This window comes from Opisthocomus hoazin, chromosome 8 (genome assembly GCF_030867145.1).
Source record: "Opisthocomus hoazin isolate bOpiHoa1 chromosome 8, bOpiHoa1.hap1, whole genome shotgun sequence".
Taxonomy (NCBI): Eukaryota; Metazoa; Chordata; class Aves; order Opisthocomiformes; family Opisthocomidae; genus Opisthocomus; species Opisthocomus hoazin.
In genome coordinates, this window is record NC_134421.1 from 67497340 (window position 1) to 67520337 (window position 22998).

The 22998-nt window shown below is 39.6% G+C and overlaps 1 protein-coding gene across 1 annotated transcript in view; it reads right to left on the reverse strand.

Annotated features, from left to right (window-relative positions):
* CDC123 (cell division cycle 123) overlaps positions 1-22930 on the reverse strand; it is a 34853-nt gene extending 11923 nt beyond the window's left edge. The window contains exons 1-9 of the mRNA XM_075428998.1: positions 22794-22930; positions 21486-21557; positions 19359-19413; positions 18515-18547; positions 14858-14953; positions 14030-14136; positions 6121-6169; positions 4473-4548; positions 1444-1566 (exon numbers count right to left, since the gene is read on the reverse strand). Of these exons, the coding sequence (XP_075285113.1) occupies positions 1444-1566; positions 4473-4548; positions 6121-6169; positions 14030-14136; positions 14858-14953; positions 18515-18547; positions 19359-19413; positions 21486-21557; positions 22794-22867 (685 nt within the window). The 5' untranslated portion in view covers positions 22868-22930. The remainder of the gene's footprint in view (positions 1-1443; positions 1567-4472; positions 4549-6120; positions 6170-14029; positions 14137-14857; positions 14954-18514; positions 18548-19358; positions 19414-21485; positions 21558-22793) is intronic.
* Positions 22931-22998: the final 68 nt, after the last annotated feature.

Genomic DNA, 22998 nt, shown 5'->3' on the forward strand with positions numbered 1-22998 from the left:
CTAAAATTACTTTGGAACACAGAGGAAAATTAAAAGACAGTAATCAGACTGTCAGATCTATATGACTGATCTTACTTCAAAACATTAGGGTTATGGACCTATTAAATTAATATACTACTTTCCAGACTACTAGTCTTCTCCAAGGAGCAATCCTTGAGAACTTCTCTGGATTTAAATAAAGGAACCCTGCAGAGTCAAAAATATTAAGAATATTAATATAAGATAGACTGGCATTAGAAGGTATTTTTTTCAGCAAGTCAGACAGGACAGATCTATCTGACTGCTCTGGTGGCTCAGCAAAATAATTAACCATGTTCAAAACTTTACCTAAAGTCAAGCATTCAAAGCTTTATAGAAGACAATACAACTGTCAGATAATTCTTATATTTTTATATTTTACTAAACTGAGGTTTGGCCCATGCCAGACCCAATTTAAATTTCTTCATCATATTTTTCACCACTCGTGATCACCCATCACAATGGAACACTATTCAGTTCTCACTGAACCATGTCAGGAAGCTACTTCCAGTAAGATTTGCAAAGGACCCCACACTTAAAGAACAAGACTATTTTACTTGGGTTGCTTAGCCGCATCAAATACTGTGGCCTTTATTCAACAGTTTCAGCAGCTAAACTGCTGTGTATCAATATTCTAGCAGAAATTATTATAACTTCTTGAAAAGAAATTTACAAATCACTTCTTCCAGGAATACATCAATAATTTAGCAGTAAACATCTGACAACATCTTTATAAACAAGTATTCTTCTTACTACTGAATGCTTTCTGTCAAGCACTTCCTACCTCACTTCTCAGGTTTAGAATTTTTCTTAATTAAAAACAAGTGTAAGGGGAAAAAGCCTTCAAAAAAAAAGTCGTTATGCTTTCTGAAGGGACCTTTCACTCATTCGTTGTGTTCTCCTGAAAAGCTCCAGCCTATTCCTTTGAGGGGTTTTTGTTCCAAATTTTACAGTCATTCACAAACTACATTGCTCTGCACGCTCTCGCCGCAAGAGCTGTAAGACTTTCCCAAGTTAAAAAGAACCAAGGCCTGTGAAAGCAACAGATATGTAGAAATGTATAACCACTGACTTAAAATATTAGGGATGCCATTATTTATTGAGAAATACCCGTTTTTCCACTGATCTGCAGTAGTAAACTGGAATTTACCACACCGCAGCTCAGAGCGCTGTGGTAGAAACGAGCCTGGCTCAGCAACAGCAAGGGGGCAGGAGGACACGTCTCAATTTTAGAGTCTGCCCTGCAAGCCCTTTCAATTTCAAACCTCCCAATACCCCGCAAAAGAACTTCAAAGAGGTAGACCCTTCATTCCTGCTTTTAAATCTTTGTAACTATGTGTGCAATAAGTATTTAAAAACCTTCATAGAGATCCTCCTTCCCCTCCCCCATGCTCCCCTTGCTAATTGAAGCCTTAAGATACTTACAGTCTTCATCCAAGAATTTATACTGTATGTGTTTCTTGAAAAACTCCTGTATTGATCTACAGATCTCCTCATGTTGCTTCGAGATATGATCGTAGTATTGCGTGTAGTCCCTCTGCGATATACCTGTCAATTTTAGTTGATTATAAAGAGCTTTAGGCATGCAAAAAGCCAACCAGACAAAATGCAGTTATCAGAGATATGCACGTTATCTATATTTCAGAAGACAAGGCTCTCCCAAGTTTCAACCATTAAGAATTACTTACTGTTTGGCTTTATTCTCCAATACCTACAGCACTTCCATTGGGAATTCCTCCTTGAACATTTCTGCCCTCCATTTTGTGAACCTCATTTTATATCTATACTCCTTGACTATTTTACAGTGACTTTCAGGAGGAGCCTTTATCTGCATCTAAGTTTCCAGTTCCTGTCTTTTCCTTTCAGTTTTATTCCCCATGGTTACTCTGGTCAAAAACCTTTTCTGTTCTGCACATCAGAAGTATGGAGCAGAATTTGGAACCATGAAATGAAAGGGGTAGAGGCCAGGCTTCCACATTAGCAAAGACAACAGATCCTAGCGTACCATAAAGACTCACATTTAGCCGATCTTTTAAGCGTGGAATAAAGCGTATCTGTTTGATAAGGCATATTGCATATCTGACATTAGATAAATTATTCCAGATACACCACAAACTCTTAATTTCAGACATTTGTTTGTCTACAAGACAACAGTTTACATGGGCACCAACAGTATTATACACTTTTCTGCATCTTAAGTGACAGAAGCTCTCATACAGGGTATGTCAACATAAGCCACTGCAATACCCTGCTGCACAGATGTCAAACCAAGACCTGCCCCACGAATGCAGAATGAGTAATTCACGTCATTTAGGGGAAGAAAAAGTCAGAAACCTCCAAGAAAGATCTATCAGTGATGGCAGTTTGCTGTTTTATCCATATACAAAACATAGAGATAAAGTTTTACTGTAAGACAATGCTGACTACCTCCAAACATGCGCTCTTTAAAAAAGTGCATATAAAGTTTATGATGTCAGTGGAATTTTGAATTATTAATACCACTGCAGAGCTTAAGTCAGGTCTAAAAACAAAAACCAAGAGACCGTGGCATCTCAGGGGATGCAGATGTGTAACTGGAAAATCATTCACTACACTGTGCAACATCACTTCTTAGCTTGACTGACAGGCTTATTAGTTTTAAGAGCATGGGAACATATTGTGAAAAATCTTGGAACTGTCTTCAGATATGCAGCTGGGATGCTAGCTAAAAAACCCCATACTGGTAGGTCTACTAGCTTGCAAATTCTAGTAATGAAATGTAGAGAGTATTTAATTAGCCAGCGTACAAATGCTTTGACATATTTGAAAGTAAATATCAATATGTATGTATTCTATAATAAAACTACATTCAAAGGTTTTAGAGGGTATTACAGTGATGCATATCTCTGGCAGTTGTTGTGTTCCAGCAGCACATGACAGGACAGGATTCAGCTCTTCCCCCTTCAAAAAAGCTACATAAGTAGCCACAAAGCAATACCGGGTTAATGGAGAATCTCTGCTATTAGCAAGATAAACTCTATTAGAGAGAACTGTAATAAACCCTGCAACTGGCATGAGTGGAGAGAGAATGGGAAGACGAGTGTGGAAGCACTAGAAGGAACAGCCAAATAAAAGGGCTATGAGAATAGTCTGTGTTGACAGCACCTAGATCAGCACATCCCAAAACATCTGTGTGGAGCTCCACAGGACACCCAGATCAGGAAACAAACAACAGTGAGTACGTTCCTAGTGATTCACAGAGGTGGGACAGGATGGAAAGATAAATTCTTGACAGCTCCTAACAGGTACGAAAACGTACATCCAAAACAAGCACATAGTCACTATGCTGAGAAGCCAGGAGAAACAATGAGGACTAAATAGCTAATATCCCTTCACCTCCATATCATCACAACGAAGCCTGGACAGACCACTTGATTATGTGCATCTTGGTGCTCGTGAATATGTAGGTACGCGACAGGCAAAATGAGCGAACTTGGTTTTGTTTTAAAGCAAAAAATCACCTTCCTTCCTATAAGGTCTGATTAGAGCTTTGCTACATCACTGCTGTAACATTTCCTTGTCAGAAGAGTTTAGGCAGAATGATTCAATCTTGTTAAGGACAAATGTGCACCAGTCCTGTGCTATTTACATTTCTGTTCATCTTTAAAGATTCCATGGTAGACCACACCAACAAGTAACTCAAACTCCAGAACAGTATTTAGCCTGAAACTAAGCCACTCAATTCAAGCACCCATATGTGCACTAGATGTCTAAGCTCCTGTTATAGTCAGCAGAGAAGAGTCAATACATCTAGAGGAGTCTAATTCAGCTAAATTTACCCTAGAGCTGCCTAAAATACATGCTCTAGCAGAATCTGCCTGTCCTCCAGCTGTCACAGGTCTCCTGACGCACCCACCAGCTCTCTGCATGCTGTGGATACCCCAGCTGTTCAGTGACACTTAAAACATGTTACATTTAGGTTTTTGAGCCAGACTAACAGATCAACAGGTCTTCTGACTAAGCTATACTGAATACAATATGTGCTCAGACACCTCGTACACCTGTGGACATGTTCTGACCTCCCCAAATTTCTGCATACAATATCCACACGTGTTCACATTTAATCAGCATAATACCCTATTGCCTCTGTATTCATTCTGCAAGCTGGTTACGATTGGCTCCTGAATGTAAAAGAATCACTCAGAAAACAGCCTTTGGGTGAAGTTTCTGAGTTAAAAATTGGAATTAACAATATTCCCACTGTAATATTGAGCATGCTGTGTCGTCAGGTTTTCAAATACAGTGGAAAGAGAAATGTGGCGTGCCACATTTTAAAACAGAGAAAGAAGAAAACATTAATTTCAGAAATAAGAGGTGATAAGAAAGAACTGCCTTCAGATTTAGCTCCGATTCAAGGAATCGGAGAAACGCCCAAGAACTTCACCTAATAATTTTATCTTTAAGAAAATCCTTACCTATTAGCTCGTTTTCCTTGACAAAGCATCTGAATTCTGCACCAGGGATTAATTCACACCATTTGCGAAGAACAAGCTATAGAGGAAAAACAAAGTATTGTTTCAGAAAGGTAACAGGGGTACCTTCTAGATCTACAGTTTTGCTGTAACGATAAGATGACCTCTGAGGTTATTCCTGATACAAGAAAACAAAACAGTCTTAACCTGCAGTTCACATAATCATCTTAGCAAATACATCAAATCAATCAGACTTAATATTAATTTCATAGAATCACAGAATGCTTTCAGTTGGAAGATACCTTTGAAGATCATCTAGTCCAAACTACTTTAAAGCAGAAAGGTTCAGACTGGACACAAGAAGCAACTTTATCCTCATCAAGACTGTCAAGCATTGGAACAGCTCCCTCGAAGTTTGTGCAGCCTCTATCCACTGAGGTTTTCAGACCAGATCTGATAAAACGCCAAACAACCTGGTTTGATCTCATTGCTTACCCAGCTTCGAGCATGAGAATGGACTAGAGACCTCCTGAGGCCTCTTCCCACCTTCATTATCTTATGTTCTTCCACTTTGTATGGCATTAACAACTCTGAAATTATTTATGAAACAACTTCAAAGTTACATTAATGATAAAAATTGGCAGAAAGTTGCTCCCTAGTCAAAAGAGCTGATGAGCAGAATTAAATTTAACCAAATCAACCTCTATTCTGGTATACATCCAAGCAGAACTCTGTGACGCCTTCGAAGGCGCAAACCAGTTAAAATAAGGATATGGGATAGAAATAGCAACCAAACTATTATAGTCAATAGGACAGACTGCCTGGCGCTTAAAGCAACTCTCTGGCACTTTCTCAAGTTTCTGCATTTCCTAAGCCCAAGAATTCAGATGGATCCCTTCTTTTGAAGGCCTCAGTTACTGCTACTGGATACCATAAAATCCCAACAACTATCAACTGCAGTAGAAAAACCTCAGTAATCACAGATGACATTCGTAACTACACTTTAAACATGAATCTCTTTCTTCCAACTTTCAGATGTCCTATATCTTTAAAGCACATTAGATAGTGCTTTAAAAAACACAGGGTTCATTCACTTTTCTAAAACCCTTTAAACCCATAGGGTGATGACAAATACTACATCTACACAAAAATTTTTATTAGAGACATGACTAGATGCTATCACAAAAGCAATAGCACCACATAAACAGTTTAAAGCATTGTTAATATCCATGTTGCTAACTTAACATTTTAATCCGGTAACAAGCCTACAAAACAAGACATGATAGACCACTTCTGTTTAGGATGTCCCCAGCCCCTACAGCCAGCTTCTCTCTTAGTAACCTCAGCTGTGATATTCACAAGCAGCATACTATCAAGAATATACAACTTTCAGCTACTGAACTCGTCCTTCCTGGCAAAACCTGACAGACATGAGGGGAAATTGCAAGGAAGCTACAAAAGTCTGAACTTTAGCTCATCTGATCTGTAATTAAATGAACTCCTTATGACCTGTAGTGCTTAACCAGACTTCCCCACACTGCACAAGCAACACAATTAAAACAAATTTTATGGGCACATATCCAAGCACAAATGACAGCCTGCCTGTGAGCAATTCATTTAAATTACATAGAAATCACGAAAAGAGTCTTACCTCGTAGTCCAAGGAAGGATCAGGAGAATCATCAGTACAGTGAATAAATCTGGAAAAGCAAGGCACAAGCATCAAAATCTGCTTTTACACATAAGATTTGAACCATAGCAAGATAAATAACCCCAAACTGTGAATCATAAAAGCTACAGTTAAATTATCTCCAAGACGTACAAACCAAGTAAATTTAATACATCCATAACAAACCTCCTTTCGACAATTATTGGGGAGGGGAAAAGGAAAAAAAAATTCACCTCTTTTCGTCTAGTGTAATTTGGGAGGACTTAAATTTGGACAGAGATGTGGCCAAAATCCGAGTGTTTATTCATTATTGAGAATTTTTTATTTGAATCAACAGTGCTACTCCTTTCCTCTTTACATTTGCATTACATTATGTTGGCATAACTCAGTTCTCAAAGAACCAGATAAACTTGAGCAATCTAATCTACTGTCATTGCAGCATGTTTTCCCTAGTACTTTTAATGTTTAACTTCCTAAACCACACAACAGAGACACATCATCACGCCTTACAGCAGTTCATTTCCATGAATAAGGGATGCAAAACAGCACCACTCAGCACTTCTGATTTCACAGCATGGTATCTTTCCAAATTAAGAGCCTTATGAAATACTCTTACAAATCTCTTGAGAGTGGGAATAAACAAAGTATTTCCATAACTGCAAGCAGATGTCAAGGTTTCACCCCTTGTGAGCACTGACTCTGCGTGCCACCTTTCAGGAGCTATCAAGAATGGAGGCAGTTATCCCCCAGCCAACTTCTATGTACCTTTTTGTCGTTTTACAGCAAACCTTGCAATGAATCTTGTAACTTTCAAAGGGAATTAGCAGAAGAACATGCATCTTCCTTCCAAGTGTACTCCCTGACCTTACTGTCAACAAACTACTTGGATGCACAGAAGAACTGTGTAAAGGGTCACTGCTGAGCAATGGTCTTAAACAGCAACATTTATACTCTCTCCCTCCGGCAGTGAACTGAGTTAAGGAATCCAAAGTCTAACATCTCTAACACAAGCATTGCATTTTAAGACATGGCTGCCCAGCCTTCAGACTGAAGCTAACAGCTATTATAAGAGTCCATTCAGTATGCTGCCAGCAGAAATAAATTTAACACGTTTTAGTTTAGACTTTAATATCCACTACTCGCAGAAAAGAAGCATGATGGCAACCATACTTTCCAAAAGTACTGTAATCAAACATCATAAACATCTGTAAGCCTATGTAAACAGATAACATCCTTCAACTACAGCTTATATTCCCTGCAATTTAAGATCTGTCAAGACAATAGAAACAAACTCATGAGAGCTTGCCATTTTGCTAGACTCAAAATTCCTCCCTTACTCGCATATATGCTTATCATGCTCAGAAAAATATCCCACACACCCCAAAATAATCATAAGCTATATATAAAAGGCAGCTGAAGTCCAGCACATGGAGTTTTACAGTCCCTGCACCTAGGACCTGTATTACCTACCACAGACTTCCATATCTGAGATTGGAATGAAGCAGATCGCAGGTATCCCAATGAGACGCAGTCTTTTCCAGCAGTCAGATAACAGCCCTATGAACAAACAAAATTATCCCTGCTCAACCCTCAGATATTTCATCCGAGAGCTATGTGGGGAAAGATACTTCCTCTTTCCTTGCAAGTCAGAAAAAGAAATATTTGGGTGCCATCCCAAGTCACACAGACTGCTCAGGTGTTGCTGTCAAATCCAGCAAACAGGCAGAATGATGAACATAGAAAAAAACACCGCAAGATGCAGTAACATTTTCTTGAGCCTTAATGACACAGAACTGAGTACAAATGAGGAAAATATGGGAGAATCCAGCAAAAGACAAAATAAACTCGGGTTTTTGTCGTTTCATTTTCCATCTAAATACTATAATGAGTTTTTTGTCCACAATAAGACACTACTACCACCCCTATTTGGGGTGCAAATGTTAGGCAACTTGGGGTAGTTGCAATTTCATATTTTTGACCAACATACTGTAGCATTAGTTGTTTGTATCCAGCTGAATTCATCCATTACTACAGCCTTTTGATCGTAAGAGGCAGAAGGCTAAGCAGGGTTTCTTTAACCTGCATCCTATTCAGGTTTGGAGGTACTCGGAAGAACAGAGAGACTTTAGGAACCCAAAATTGACAGAGATCTGGGCTCTCTTTTCTGAAGCCTTTGAAAACCATTATTTTGAACACTACTAAGGGCAAAGGAATTAAACTCTACTGCTTATAGGCCTCGTGCTGTGGTCAACAGCTTGTTTACAGATCTATACTCAGATGCCAAGAAGAGAAGGATTAAGGTCTCTTCACATGTAGCAGCCGTATGTTAATCTGCAAATGCATATACTTGACAACAGGACACACTGTGTGAAGCCATTAGGCAGTTCAGTTTTCTACACTGAGAAAAGCAATTTAAGAAGGTTTGTAAGACCTCCACTACCTATCCCTGCTAAGAGAGCCATGAACGCATTTGCAAATCACCAAGATTATTCTGTGGATAATAAACTATTATGAATATAATGAGAATTTTAAAAGTTATTCTGTACCTGACAGTTCCCCTGCTATCATCTCAGTTTATTTTAAAATCATAATTGTAAAAAAAGCAATCAAGGAGAATCTTCTAACAGCCTTTGAACTGCATCTTTATTTCTTGAATACTGAACTTCGCTGCAACTTTAAGGACTAAGTGAAATAAGAAATTCATGCAGCATTCAAAACAGGATCTTGCACTACACTGTAAATTGCTAGGAAAAATGGTGATGTGAGTAAAACCTGAAGAAAAAAGAAATCATCAAAGGCCTCATTTTCCACATCCTCCCATTTGGAACTGTTTATCTCGAAATAGGTTATACTGAAGCCTAAACCAACAGCTACTGTTCTTGCAAAAAGTTATCCCGAGTGCCAGGTCACATCTTTGTGAGCCAACACTGCCTCTTCTGTTCCGTTAAGAGAATACAGGCTGTTACTCCTCCCCATCTCAGAAAAACTTCATAATTACTTTGTAATTCAATATTCAGAAGTAGTAAGTCTGGTATTAAAAATGTAGTCAGAATGCTAGCTTAAAAACAAAAAGGTTTGAAATATCTGCTAGGTTTTAAAGTTAAACAATGTGCTGAAGAGCCTGATGCGCTAAACCTCGAGCAGACTTTCTCAATTGTTCTCAGAAACAGGCACATAAATTTTCACCCAGCCCTCTTATAAACACCTAAATAGTAAAAAAACTTTGCATCTCCTCTCATGTTCCTTCGTATCTTGCACATTAACACATTTGGAAACTTTTTGTTGGCACAGTGGGAGTTGTTTCATCTGCTCCATAAACCTGGTAGATATTTCCCACCTAATAAATGTGGCATAGATGGTCCCTTCACTCGATTGCCTGGGCTTAGGCAGGGTTGGGTGGCTATGTTTAGACTCTTCACTTCAGCTGTCTAACCAGCTTCTCAAAAAGTTTTCAGGAATGAACTTCTGGAATTAACAGGTCCACAGCACCAGCTGGTCCAATAAAACACTGAGAGTCCATTTCCAACACCTAAGAGCACACCAGAAAACAGCCATGCTTGCACGCGGCTCATACTGCCCCTCCACAACGAGTCAAAGGGCAATCCCTGCAAAAGATGTTCTCTGCACTGGGTTGCTTTTCTACAAGGTTGAACTTACAGGACTTCTTATTTCACCTCTATGGTTGTGTTTATTAAACAAGTGGAAAAATAAGAACACTTCAATGTTCAAAATCCCAACAGTAGCTTCTGCAGATTTAAAACATCCAGTATTACCCTGTAGAACAAGATCAATCTCCAAAGTTTGACAAAATTTCCAAGGTTTATTAGTGACCATAATATAACAAAAAGCTTATCTTTTAATTATAAGAGTATTATCATATCATTAGAACTACTGCTAACATTTAGACTACTCTCCAGGTGGGCAATACTGTCTTAACAAAATGTAGTCCACACATTCTAACAATAAGCAAGAAAACCGTATCCTAAACCAACACACTCAACAGGACTTTAAAAGGAATTTTGTTCAAAAAGAGGAGTTTTAATCACTTAACAGAAATCCCAATTAAAAAGGGGTTTCTTTTAAATCACATATCCACACCACCAAGTTTTTGAAAGCCTACATTAAAACCTGTAAAGTTAAGGATCACACCACCCGCAAGGTTTTTTAAGAACTCAGCTAAGTAAAATGCAACGCTTACTTTGACGCAGAAACAACATTGACTACATTAATGAGTGCATCGCTCTGAAGTCTTTGTTAATTTATACAAGATTCACAAGGAGGAAAGTTAACTCATTATTCTTAACTTTTCAATCAAACAAAGTGACGACATTGTGAGAGAATCCAAATAGTCAAAGCTTATCTAGTCATGCTCAGTATATTTGCATTAAGACCATATTTTTTTATGGTTTGTATTGAGTATCGCACAGCTGAAGTTTTCTCGGAACTTGAGACAGTTGAGAATTACAGCAAGGGCAGTTCAATGTATAGATCAATATCCGATGAGCAGACAGGAATGAGAGAGGAAGGAAGAGGCAAAGCAAGTGGTTTGCCTTAAGTCCCACATCACTGGCAAAGCTAGATTAAGAAACACATCTTCAGATTGCCATTGCAAAATCTTTTCCATATTACAATGCATGAAGTGGATTTTTAAGTTAACAGCATTGAACAGAAAACAAGACAAGAAAAGGGTATACAACATATCAGCTGTTACTTATGCAGGACAAGAAACTTTTAGACCATACTGAGTATTAAGGAAGCAGAAATATAGTGCATTTATCCTCTCCTTAAGTAGCCCTTCCGAGGGATTTGGATGTATTACATACCCAATTTTCATTTGCTCAGCACTTCAGGTTCTTATGCCAGCTACATTTTTAATTTCTGCTTACTAAGGACTAGGGAACTGGCAGCTAATCAATAGTATAATTAAGGAAGACCACTATTCCGATTCAGCAATAATCACATCACTGTTTGGGTGGGGACATTTTGTACAAACAGCTTAGTAATTTAGAAATACCATGCACAGACTGGACAATATGTGCTTTAATCAAGTACAACATATTCCTAAAATATAAGATACACAGAGAACAAAGTGATTTTACACATTACGTACACTCCCTTAGTTGTAAGTACAACTTCCACTCAAACTCACGGAAACCGCAAGGCTGCACTGCCCATATTAACTCTACCTTATCAGAACAACAAAGCTTGTTCTGACCAAAAAAAAAAAAACCACAAAAAAACATAACACAAATTTGTACCAACATTAGATTAGACTTTTACAGGAAGAGAAATAAATACAACCCTTCTCAAATGAAACGTAACTTTCAGATTAGGTGGTGATCCCACAACTATGTCACACGGCTGGCTTATTTACCACCCGTTAGCTGGGCTGCACTATCTGGCGGCGCATGCAGTCTCATCACACCGGAAAATGAGTCTAAATGGTTTGGACTACTGCAGTCTGAGGTGATGTCTTTCTGCTAGAGGTTTTTCTCCCACAGCAGGATCAGTAGCGAGTATGCCTGCTACAGGCTGCTCAGCCACCACCATTCAATCTGATGTGAACTTCAGGTGAAATTACTGATGGTTCAAGTTAACACCCATGCTGTGAAGTCTCACAACACAGGAGCTAAAACGCATTCACTGCCTCTGCCACGAAGTCGGTGCTGTCTGCAGAGGGCAAGGTGAATAGCTGAGGCACTAACTTTACCTGATACAAGATAAAAACTGACAGAAAATGCACTGATTTCAGACTCAGTGAAGGTGGTCAAACCAAATCATTCTACCGTACAAATGGCGTAAACTAAGAGCACAAACACTCACGCAGAGTTGCCACATCTTCCAAATCAAGCGGTGCTTGCTACAGACTTGATTGTGTCCCAATCTCATCAGAAAGTGGTTAACCAAACAGGAATTCTCCAAGCAGCTCGGGGTACTTTTTGCTGAACCTCTTTATATATGAGGATAGTAGAATACAAAAACTGTTTTATTTAATGTTCACAAAGGGATGACACAAAGTGTTCTTTTCAGACCCACTAGACTCAATCCTGAAAGCAGTTACAACGAAGGACACATTAAATTTTAGTGCTCAACCCTCTGAGCAAACCATCCTCAAGACAACTGGCCAAGTCACCTAGCCTCCTATTAGGGGAAACTGTGAAAGAAAGCTCCCCCGTAAGGTACCAAAGTCTTCCGAGAATCACTTTTCATTCACCTCTGAAATGTAAACAACAGATTTCTCATCTCCCCCATCCCTTTCATTCTCTAAGATCCCAGAATCATGAATTCTCAATACTCACAATTGTTTCCCTAGTCCAACACGTTTCTCAAACTGTCTTCTCACTGCCAACACCTTCTCCCCCCCTTCTCAGTCTCTTCCCCTGCACCTCAATGTTGTAGCTTAGCCGTAACATAAAACCTGCCATCAGAATTGGACTGACAGCACTGCTAGCACTCCATAAATGCAGAGATAAGGATGAGGATGTTGCTTCCTCTCATTTTTTTTAATGTATCAAGAAACTGGGGGGAAAAGAGTGTTATTAGAGTTGCAGGAATAAAAGAAAAGAAGGCAGTTGCACAGCATTAATGCAACTGGTTTCACATTTTAAACAAGACAATTCTTGTTGGGTCATAAGTTACTTAAGATAGGACTATTACTATGCGTGGTAATCCTCTATAAAGCATGGAGAACAAGGGCCCTGCATTTGATTGCATCTCCTAAATATTGCAGTAATATAAATAAGCATTGAACAATTACTGAAAAACAATCTCTCGGATACCAAGCCACAGATTGACCTTTTTCTTTGAAATTCTGCTTTTCTGAAAAAAAATAATAGTAATAGTAACAAGAACATTAAATCCCAATAATTTTGTTCTCTTCCAGAAACGAGTAACATGAATCACATGCAGGTACTACAGGAGGAAACTGTAACTATACAATTAATTACCCTCTTTATGTGAGCAGGTAAAACAAAACCCAAGCACATCATATTTGTAATTTTATCTGTAACTGTTATCCCCAGTCACAGTTCTGGAGTGCACGTGTTCAAGAGCTACAAGAACTTGGGTTCAGAAGGAGCTCGAGGAATACGTTAGCAGAAGTCTCAGGCATCTTCCAGGCAGCCACACAAACTTCAACAGCTTTAAATTTGAAAGGGACATAGTAAAGCCAGGCTGTATTACCATGAGAAGCAGCAAATATAAGGTAGGTAGCAGTAAGTAAATGCCAACAGGCGGTGGGAAGGCAAAAAAGCCCCATGATTAAAACATCACTTGCTCTGGAAAGTAACTCAATAAAAATGGTCTTTGTGTCATTTCGCATGTACTACTTTAATGTAAGGTTTTCCTGTTACGCTTTTCACTCACTGGTACATTAAAATCAAGAGAATTCATAAAAGAATAAAATGGAGGCTGGTACTCTCTTGTTGACTGAAGCTAGGTAAAGAACTCTGGTTTACTACTAAAGACTCACTCACAGTAAGTAACAACGAAACTAATTTGCCTCGCGCTTCTGTGCAGCCTGCTGTAGGTGACCCTGCTTCAGCAGGAGGGTTGGACCAGATGACCCACAGAGGTCCCTTCCAACCCCGAACATTCTGTGATTCTCCACACTAATGTGAACCTGGCATTCATTTTTGCACAGTGGAGGCAGACAAGGAAGGAGGGAAGGGGTGAGGGGAGCTTCAAACAAAAACTAACTTCTTACTGTACCTGAAACTTTTATTACTGTACCTGAACAACTTCTAAACATGAGTATATATTTTTGTATCAGATATTTATCGTTGCTGTACAATAAAGAGTAAGATGTTTCAAAAGAACGTTACCCTTAGTGGGTAGGGTTGGTTTTTTTTGACTGGGTTTAAATAAGATTGTCTGCTAGAAATCTACTTACGGCTGAGTGAGGTCACGAGTAATGAAGTCTGAACTCTTGAAGAGGAGGAAGATGTCACTGAGAGCTTTACATTTCAGAGAGCTGTTCATTGCTATCCAGTAGGCATCCTAAACAAACAAGGAGATTATCAAAAAATGCACCTTTACTAGCAGGAAGGAATGCAAGCTGCAGATCTATCTAAACATTATGCAACATTGAAATACATGCAGAAAATTATTCTTTTATTTTGAGGAAAACTTAATTAGCTGTTAAAAGAGACACAATAATTATTGTTTTTCTTATGAATACTCTGTTGAAAGCAGAGCAAATCCATTTTAAAAACTAAGGTTTCGCCTTACTGCTTCCAGGCACTTTCTTGGAATGCTTGATTGAACAGAAGTTTCCCTTGAGAATATGATACAAAAACATTTGGGTGCACACATCCTTAAGGTACAGTTAGAGTACCTAAAAATAACTAGAGGGAAGTTTACTGCTTTAAAAAAAAAAAAAAAGGGGTTTTTAATCTCTATCACAGGCAAAGTTTCCAACTAGTATCCTAAACGAGCAGAGTCTGACCATCACACTGTTATCTGTGACAAGGATACAGGGTTTTACGCAAGAAAGACAGAGCTGTCTTGCATCAGCCTCACCACGCAGTGCACCAGCCAGCTCTAATCCACCAGAACAATTTGCTGCATCATACTTCACTGATATCTTGTCTATCACTTCTTCCTTCATCAGAACCACTAGTCTCTTCCGCTTTCCAATGCATTAAGATAAAACAAATGAAAAAAAAAAAAAACCTTCATGGTAACATCAGTTACAAGGTTTGGGAGTCAGCATTCTTACCCTTGGAGCACTCCAGTTAAGTTTAGGAAAAACACTACCGCCCAAGGAACTTATTGCTTCTTGAACTTTAGCTGTGAATTCAGGAAATTCTGGTGCCTGAACAAAGAACAACAACATCATCATCAATTTCAATACATTTAATAGTGAAGCATAGCCATCTTCTAAATACCATTAGAAATACATATTGTAGAAGGAATAAACATGTCCAAAATCAGGAACCAACAATCCCATAAATATAACGTATTTGTAGAAAAAAAATCACTTAAGAATCAACTCTGACATTCTTTCAGAGCAAAAAGAAAATGTGTTTCCAGTTCTCACTCTCATTACTAGCAAGATTCCATGAACTTTAGGGGAAAATCCGAAACTTCATACCGTTCATCACGAAAGCTGCAACAGCTGGCAAATGTCAAATACACAGACCTTAAATACACACCTGTTCTTATATACTTGATGGTAGATTATTGTACACAAATAAGATCCAAGAAGATTTAAAAGCAAACAAACTTTCAAGAATAGTTTGTTTAGAATTAAGCATCTCTTTAAAAAATCTAAAATAAAAACATTGTGACATTCTGTCAAAGTATTAACAGGTAGAAAGAGACCAGTTCTGTTTTGTAATAGTTCTCTAGCAACATTTAAGGGCACAGTAAGAGAGTAAAAGTCAATAAATCAATTCATAGGCAGTTTGAGAGACAGCTCCTCATTTAAGCTTTAATTTTACAAAATGTTGTAACACTTTTATCATCTCTTAAATTAGGTCTTAAAGTAGCTCCTTAACAATATATTGCCTCAAAACAGAGGACACACTGCAAAGGTGTGGACTAGAAAACCTTGTCTTGTAAAGAACACTGTCAATATTGTAAACATAAGATAGGGGAAAAGAAAACTCCTCAGGGTGCTATAACACAGTGCAATAGGAAGAAAAAAAAAAAAAAAAAAGGAGAGATTGATGACCTTTCAAACAATATGAACGGATTCCAGGCATGTGTCAAAGATTTTTCATGTAATAGGATTTATAGCAGAAAGTATATAAGAACACCGTTTCTACCTGAATATTTCTAAACTCAACTCAAAGATAACTTCTAGGCTAAAACTAACTGATGTCTCTTAAACAACAAAGCCCTCACAGCCACACAAGTAATCAAAAAAAGTTCATACATTTTGGCATCTCCTTTCTACAGCCCCCCCAAAACTGCAAACACTTAAAAAAATCCTCTCGCATTTTAATGCAGTGACCTAGGCTGAACTTCAAACATTCTCTTTCCTTAGTCCATTACCTAGTCTCCACGAGAAATCACACTTGAGAAACTGAAAAAGCACTTCTCTTACTTTACTCTACTTTTACAGCTTCAGTCAATTCTAGCAATTGTTCCTGCAAGAAGTAAAACTATTCATCCACTGCATTCTGACCTAATCTCCTCTTGTTTTGACAGAAGTCAGGAGTCACACCGTACACGTAACACCAGCACACATTGAGCCTCCCTGCGGAAATGTTACCATCCCGTCATTTGATTAATACAAGTGAAGAAATACACGCAAGAGCATAACTCTAAGGCTGTATAAACAAAGCTAGATTCTAATATTTCCTCAATTCTGAATGCCTGACTTTGCAACCATCAGTATTAATGCATTTTTTCAAAAACACAGAATTTTCTATAATCCTATATTCTAATTCTTCTTCAGAATACACAAGGGGCAAGGGAAACAAATTCCACCTGATGATACAGGCGAGTCATCAAATCAGAATAAGTACAATCACAGCCCACCTTACTGCTCCCTGAGCCAAGAAACCAATAGAGAATTATAACCTGGGATTTATAGTTAGTAAAATACTAATGCCCTTGGCTGACAGTGAATGCATAACAGCAGTCTCCAGCCTGTCCCACTATTCTTTACACATTATGTTCCCTAGTGTCTCCCTGTTCAACTTCCACATAACTACTTGATCCATTCTCATCTCTTGTGGGAACTCCAGATGCAGGTCCTCACCCTTCTACATTCTACACAGGCTGTTTCTCCACTCCATCACTGTAAAGCGGTAACAGGCAACAATTTAAAAGCACCGAAGACCATTCCCATTCACACACTGGCCTCAGAGCAGTCCCTAGTTTTCAGGTGGAGAAAGTATATTTGCCATGGATGGAGTTGTCAGAGCAAATATCTACAAAATTCAGAAGATGGTAAAGAGCACGTGGTGAAATTCCACTTTTACCATCTCTTTCTTTGACCAAATGTACGTGTATTTTTGTAGGACTAGCCATGGGCACAAACTATGCTCATTATAAACCACTTTCAAAGACCCAGGTTTGGCAAAAGACAAAGCCCTAACAGTCTCTGAACAAAAGCCACCCTGGAGGCCAAAACACCCCTCTTCTTCAGCTTTTATTGCTAAGCGTGATGTATAAGGCATGGAATATCCCTCAAAACAATTTGGGTCAGCTGTCCTGGCTCTGTCACCCTCTCCTTCTCTTGCCCAGCCCTAACCTAGTCCCAGGGGAGGGACATGGGGCAGACTGGGAAAAGAGAAAGCCTTGACGCTATGCAAGCACTGTTCAGCAACAGCTGAAAGTTAACTCCACCCCAGCCAGCCCCAGTAAAATGTTAGCTGTAAAGCTGCAACCCGTACACAGCACACAATTCTTACCTAGCTAAACGGACATCACTTGGCCCTGTACCCTTCTGATGGATATCAGACCTCTTGATTACGCATTTCCTTATTGTGTTGGACACGATAATGAAACCCGATTCAAAAGTCTGACACTATTTCTCTAGCAGCATTAACACGAGCTTTGCAAAAGATAAGGTGGATACCAAAAATCCTTGTTCTGAACAATTTACAATCTAAGGCATCTACTTTATCAAAACTTAGATATTCAAACTGAAGCTATTAGTGTGTGCAAATCTGGTATGTATTAGTTTTACAACCTAGGCTACAAATTCAGCGCTAGCATAGGCACAACTCAAAGTGGGGGCTGTGTTTATATTGCATCTAATCCATTGTGAGCAACTCAACGCTGTGTTGAACATTAGGGAGCCAACAGGATTAAAGTAACAGTATCAATGGCAGACAAGTGGCACAAGTGTATTAATTCTGACAACGATAGGGCAACAGCAAGTTTCAAAAAAAGATGTAAAAGAAGGTCAAGGAAGCCTGGTTCGTATCCATCGTGATCCTGATCCTAAGACAGGCACACTGCAAGAAGACCATAAAGACAAGAAAAGAAAAGAAAAGAAAAAAAATAGTAGAAAGAAGTGTACTTAGAAGGAAATAATGGCAAAGGTGTAAGAGAAGAGCTGTGAAAATTGAGCTGCAGGGGCTTTGTTTCTCCCGCATCCAGTCTGATTAAGTAATTGGGAGATATTCAAAGTGGTGAAAATGAAAGACAGCTATGTTTAGAGTCATACTTCAGTTCATTTCCTATAGCCTAACAAGTGTGTGGTTGTTGGGCACGAAGAAAAGCATTTTATTTTTAGTTAAATAAAATTAAGCCAGCAAAACTTTTTTAAAGTTACAGGCATCTGCCACCCATCTAGCATGGTCTGAAAAATGTTAAATACAGAAACAGGTATCTCCAACTGGCAACAAGTTTGTATCACAAGGTTGCAGAAAGGATACTGCTGACAAACCCACGTTAGGCTTTTACAGGGCCTTACCTTAAGCGTTGTCGTATTCTCATCATCCGACCACTGTTAAAAATAAGAACAAATCAAAGGTTACTGGCTTCCTGAGATATCCTTTATGATTTATAAGAACATCAGAATCTATACAGCTTCCTACGACATGTAGATCAAATCATTGCCCTGAAGCTTCTGTAGCGTAACGTCACCATCCTCCAGTTATTATGGCTGTAAATTAAGACAGGAAACATATTGGATATACAGCAGAAGTACTATTTTAAAGTATGGATAAAAGAAAACACCTATATATTTTAATCATGATTTGCATCGCAAACTTGGACGTCTCATAACTCAGTCTTCCCTGCCTAAAGCTTGTCTCCAGCTCCCACACTTCCATCCTTAGATCCACGATCCACTAGTTTCATCTCGATTTCATTTTCATCTCCTTTTCGTATATTTTGGCATGTTGCATTTAGAACAGTTTTCAACGTTTTTCCTCTAGAATACCCTTCTGAGCTATTCTAGCCTCAGAAACTTTCATTGTTTCATGAAATAACTCATTCAAATATACTCTTCCTTCTAATTTTTCAGGGCATGAAAGAGCAGTAAGTTCAATTCCAACATTCTTCCACATTCCCTACTCATTGTTACAAAGGCAATTATCAAGAAATTAAAAAAAAACAAAAGTCTTCTGTGAAAGAGTACAGAAACATTTTAAACCTTTCCTGACATCACAGTATAAATACTGCTGTTTTTAAGTTTTCCAAGGCAACTGCCATGTGATTATGAAGTACTCTCCTCACCTACACATTACGCAGAAAAGGTTACACATTCATCTTCTTCTCAGGAGACTTGACGTGAAGTTGCATTTTATACTGACCTGTATTTCCTCCGCATCATCACTCCCCTCCTGAGCATGACTTGGCGGATCTTCTCTAAAACAAAAAATTAGCAGGAAAAAAAATCAAGCACTGGAGTTTGACTTGACCACATACATTACATTTCTACAGCATCTACCAGCTGTTGATCTCAAAATGTTTTCATAAGAAGATTAAGCCTCAAAACCCTGTCAGAGAAAAATCAGACCAAGCCAGGACACAAAACTGAAGACCAAACACCCTGGCACTAGACTCAGGCCCTACTCTAAACACTTTCCTTCTTTCAAATTAGCAGATCACCTTCTGCTCTGAAAATGTCATAATCAAAGCTTTTCAACACCCTATTAATCATTCTTTTCCAACTTTATTGTACGCTCACAGAAGCACAAATTAAACAAACTTTTTTTTAAAACAAGTTCAATTTAAATTATGCTTTGCCTCTCTATTCCTTTTCCAGGCAAAAATTTTTACAACTCGTGTTTCAGATGTTGACCTGGGGAATTTCTGGTTCTGATAAGAAAATGTCCTCACACTCCGCACCCAGAAAAGAAGATCCTACTGAAAGTGGACACGCAGTCATTAGCTTCTTCCTGAAAAATTCCTTTTTCTACGGAGCTCAGATCTGCTGTTGTAAACATTAGCATATCCGGGAGAAAGCACTTGGTTGCAAATATTCCCTTGAAGTTTTACGTGACTGTTGAAGTTCTTTAGCCGCTATAGCCGAGTGTGAAGATCTTAAAGGAGAAGACCAAGCTCTTGAAGATGACTTATCCACAGCAAGTCAGTGCAGCAAACAGGATAAGTTCAAATGTACATCCCTGCCAAAAGTCAACTCTTCAACAAGCCAAGTCTCTCCAATCCCTTAATGCACTTCCATAGGGATTAAACTATCAATTCAGTTTTTGAGATGTAGAGGTCAGATACCGGTTCACTGAAGATTAAAAGAGATCTTGGCCTTGACTGCAAGAAGATCACATTCACTTCTAGCTAAGGAAGTTCAATTCAGAGAAAAAGTGGTTTCTAAAAGGGATTTTAAATTGGAAACATCTTAAAAAATATAATTTAAGTCAATTATACAGCTATCCATTATTCCACTGAAAACAGTAGAAACTGTTTGTGTAACACAGCTGTAAAAAAAATCTCAGTTTCAGCTTTTCTGAAGAGTGATTAAAAAATAAATAGCTCTTGCTAAATAAATTGCATAATTCTATAGAAGGAGGTGACAATTCTTATCCAAAATGGTGTAAAAAAATTTTCTGGATACCTTTTGTAAAAAAAGAATTTCAAAACTAAAAAAGATTTTCCATCTTTACAAGGTGTTTAAACAGCTTCAATTTTATATAAATTGATTCCTGAGAAATTAGACATATCTCCCTTACACTCACAGCCTAACTGGCTGCTCTGTGAGAGGCAAACTACCAATTAGGAAATGACAAAGCATGGACTGATTTCTCAGTCTGATCATTAACAAGATGTATGCATGCAATAATCATTTTACAAGGAAGCCATACACAGATTCTAAGCAGAAAACAAAGAACAAGGCCTCAGTCCTTACCAACTGTTTATCCACCTCATTCTTCTCCATCCAAAATCTTGGCATAGGTATACATACCAGACATTCAGCCTTGTCATACGCATGGATTATACATATGCAAATGATTATACAAACTCATTAATGACCAAGATTTTATATGTAGCTTATCTTATTGAGAACTATTCTCAGGTAATGTCACTTCACCCCTGGTCAAGGCTGCAGGCATGTGAACGGTGCAGCACAGCTCAAGCCTCTGAGCCGGAGCTAGCCATACCAAAGCAGCCAAACACAAACCAGCAGGCTGTGTGCACCCAAGAGACTGGGCAGAGGAAAAATGAAAAAACTGCCCCCGTTCGGTCTAGAATCAAGTGTATTAACTGGATTTTAGGATCTGCACCAGGCAGTTTTATGAACAGCAACAGTCAGCCCATTCATATGCTCATCAAGCATGAGGTTTACTGCAGCCAGACTGGTCAAATTTTTAAAAGTCACTATGCAAAACATTATATGTGTATACAAACTAGCGCTGTGAATATAAAATAGCATTAATACTTGGGGGGGGGGGGTGGTGGGGTGTGTGTGAAACACTCTTTACCTTCCAGAAACCACAAGTGTTCCATCATCCAGCAAGTATTCTTTCACATTCTCTGGCAGGGGAAGTATAACGCTGGAGAAACAAGATAATTCCTTTAATAATTTATTATTAGCATTACTTGTTAAAATAGTAACATCAGTTGAATTTTTTTTTAATAGAACACACCTCAGTAATAGTATGTTTTATCATCTAACACTATGAAAAAAAAGACATTTCTCTTTCTTCCCTCTCACCCCTTTCCCAACAGCAACACCTTTTTTCCCCTCTGGGGAAACAGAAGAGAAAGACATAAAAATTTTAGATGAAAGGCACAAAAATGTCCCACTCCTTCAAAGGTCTAATAAATAAGAAAGAGTGTGTATGGCCAATGAGAAGGAGACAATATTGTTGCTCAAACTAGGACTTCTGAGATTGAAACCAAAATTTGCCTGTACCAACCAAATGCTACAAAAACTCAGGGCTATCACGAAACTTACCAAAACTACTCATTCACTAAACACTGAAACCCATAAAAGATTAAATGTTTTGATTACTAAAAGCCTGACGTCACCACTTTCGGATCCACTCGGGCAACCTTCTTGAGCTTGACTTTTCTGAGTTAGTGGTAGTTCTCCTCACCACCTTGTGACCTGGGGCAGCGCCTTAGCATCACAGTAGGGTTTGTGTTGGAAGGGACCTTAAGGGTCATCCGGTTCCACCCCCCCTGCCATGGGCAGGGACATCTTCCACCAGACCAGGCTGCTTAAAGCCCCGTCCAACCTGGCCTTGAACACTGCCAGGGAGGGGGCAGCCACAGCTCCTCTGGGCAACCTGGGCCAGGGCCTCATCACCCTCACAGTAAAGAATGAAACTCAGAAACTGCTTAGAATTCTCTTATGATTTTCCTTAGAAACGGCAGAATTTGCTACAGCTTCCAGAAACACAAAGTCAGCCACTTGTTCGGGTGCATCCAGCCTCAGTTTCTTCACGCAACCAAGCGGGACCAGCGGCGGCCGCGGCCATCAGCCGCTGCTCAGCACCGAGTCCCACCAGCAGAGCAGGGAGCCAGGGGTGCCGGCCCCCAGCACCCTCTCAGGGTGCTGGGACAAGACCCCCGCTCCTGGGACTCCAGCTCCACCAAGCCTTCCCCACCTCCACCCCTCTACTCCACCCCACACAAGCCCCTTCCCAGTCCAGCCCCAGGCACCCCCTCACGGCCTCCACCCCCGGACAGCCCCCCTACACCCCCCGCACCCCTCCTCCCGGCGCCTCGCCCGGCCTAGGCCCGCAGCCAGCCCAGCCCCGCACCGCGCCCCTCGCTCCCCTCACCTGCGGATGGTGACGGCTCGGAAGAGCGGGTACCACAGGGAGAACTGGCAGTGAACCACCTGCTCCTTCTTCATGCTCCCCTTCGGCCCGCTTCGCCCCGCCGCTCCCCGGAAGGCCCCGCCGCTCCCGGAACCTCCCCCCGGCAGCTCTCGGCGCCACCCGGGCCTCCACCGGCGGCGCACACGGCGCGGCGCCACCCGGCCCC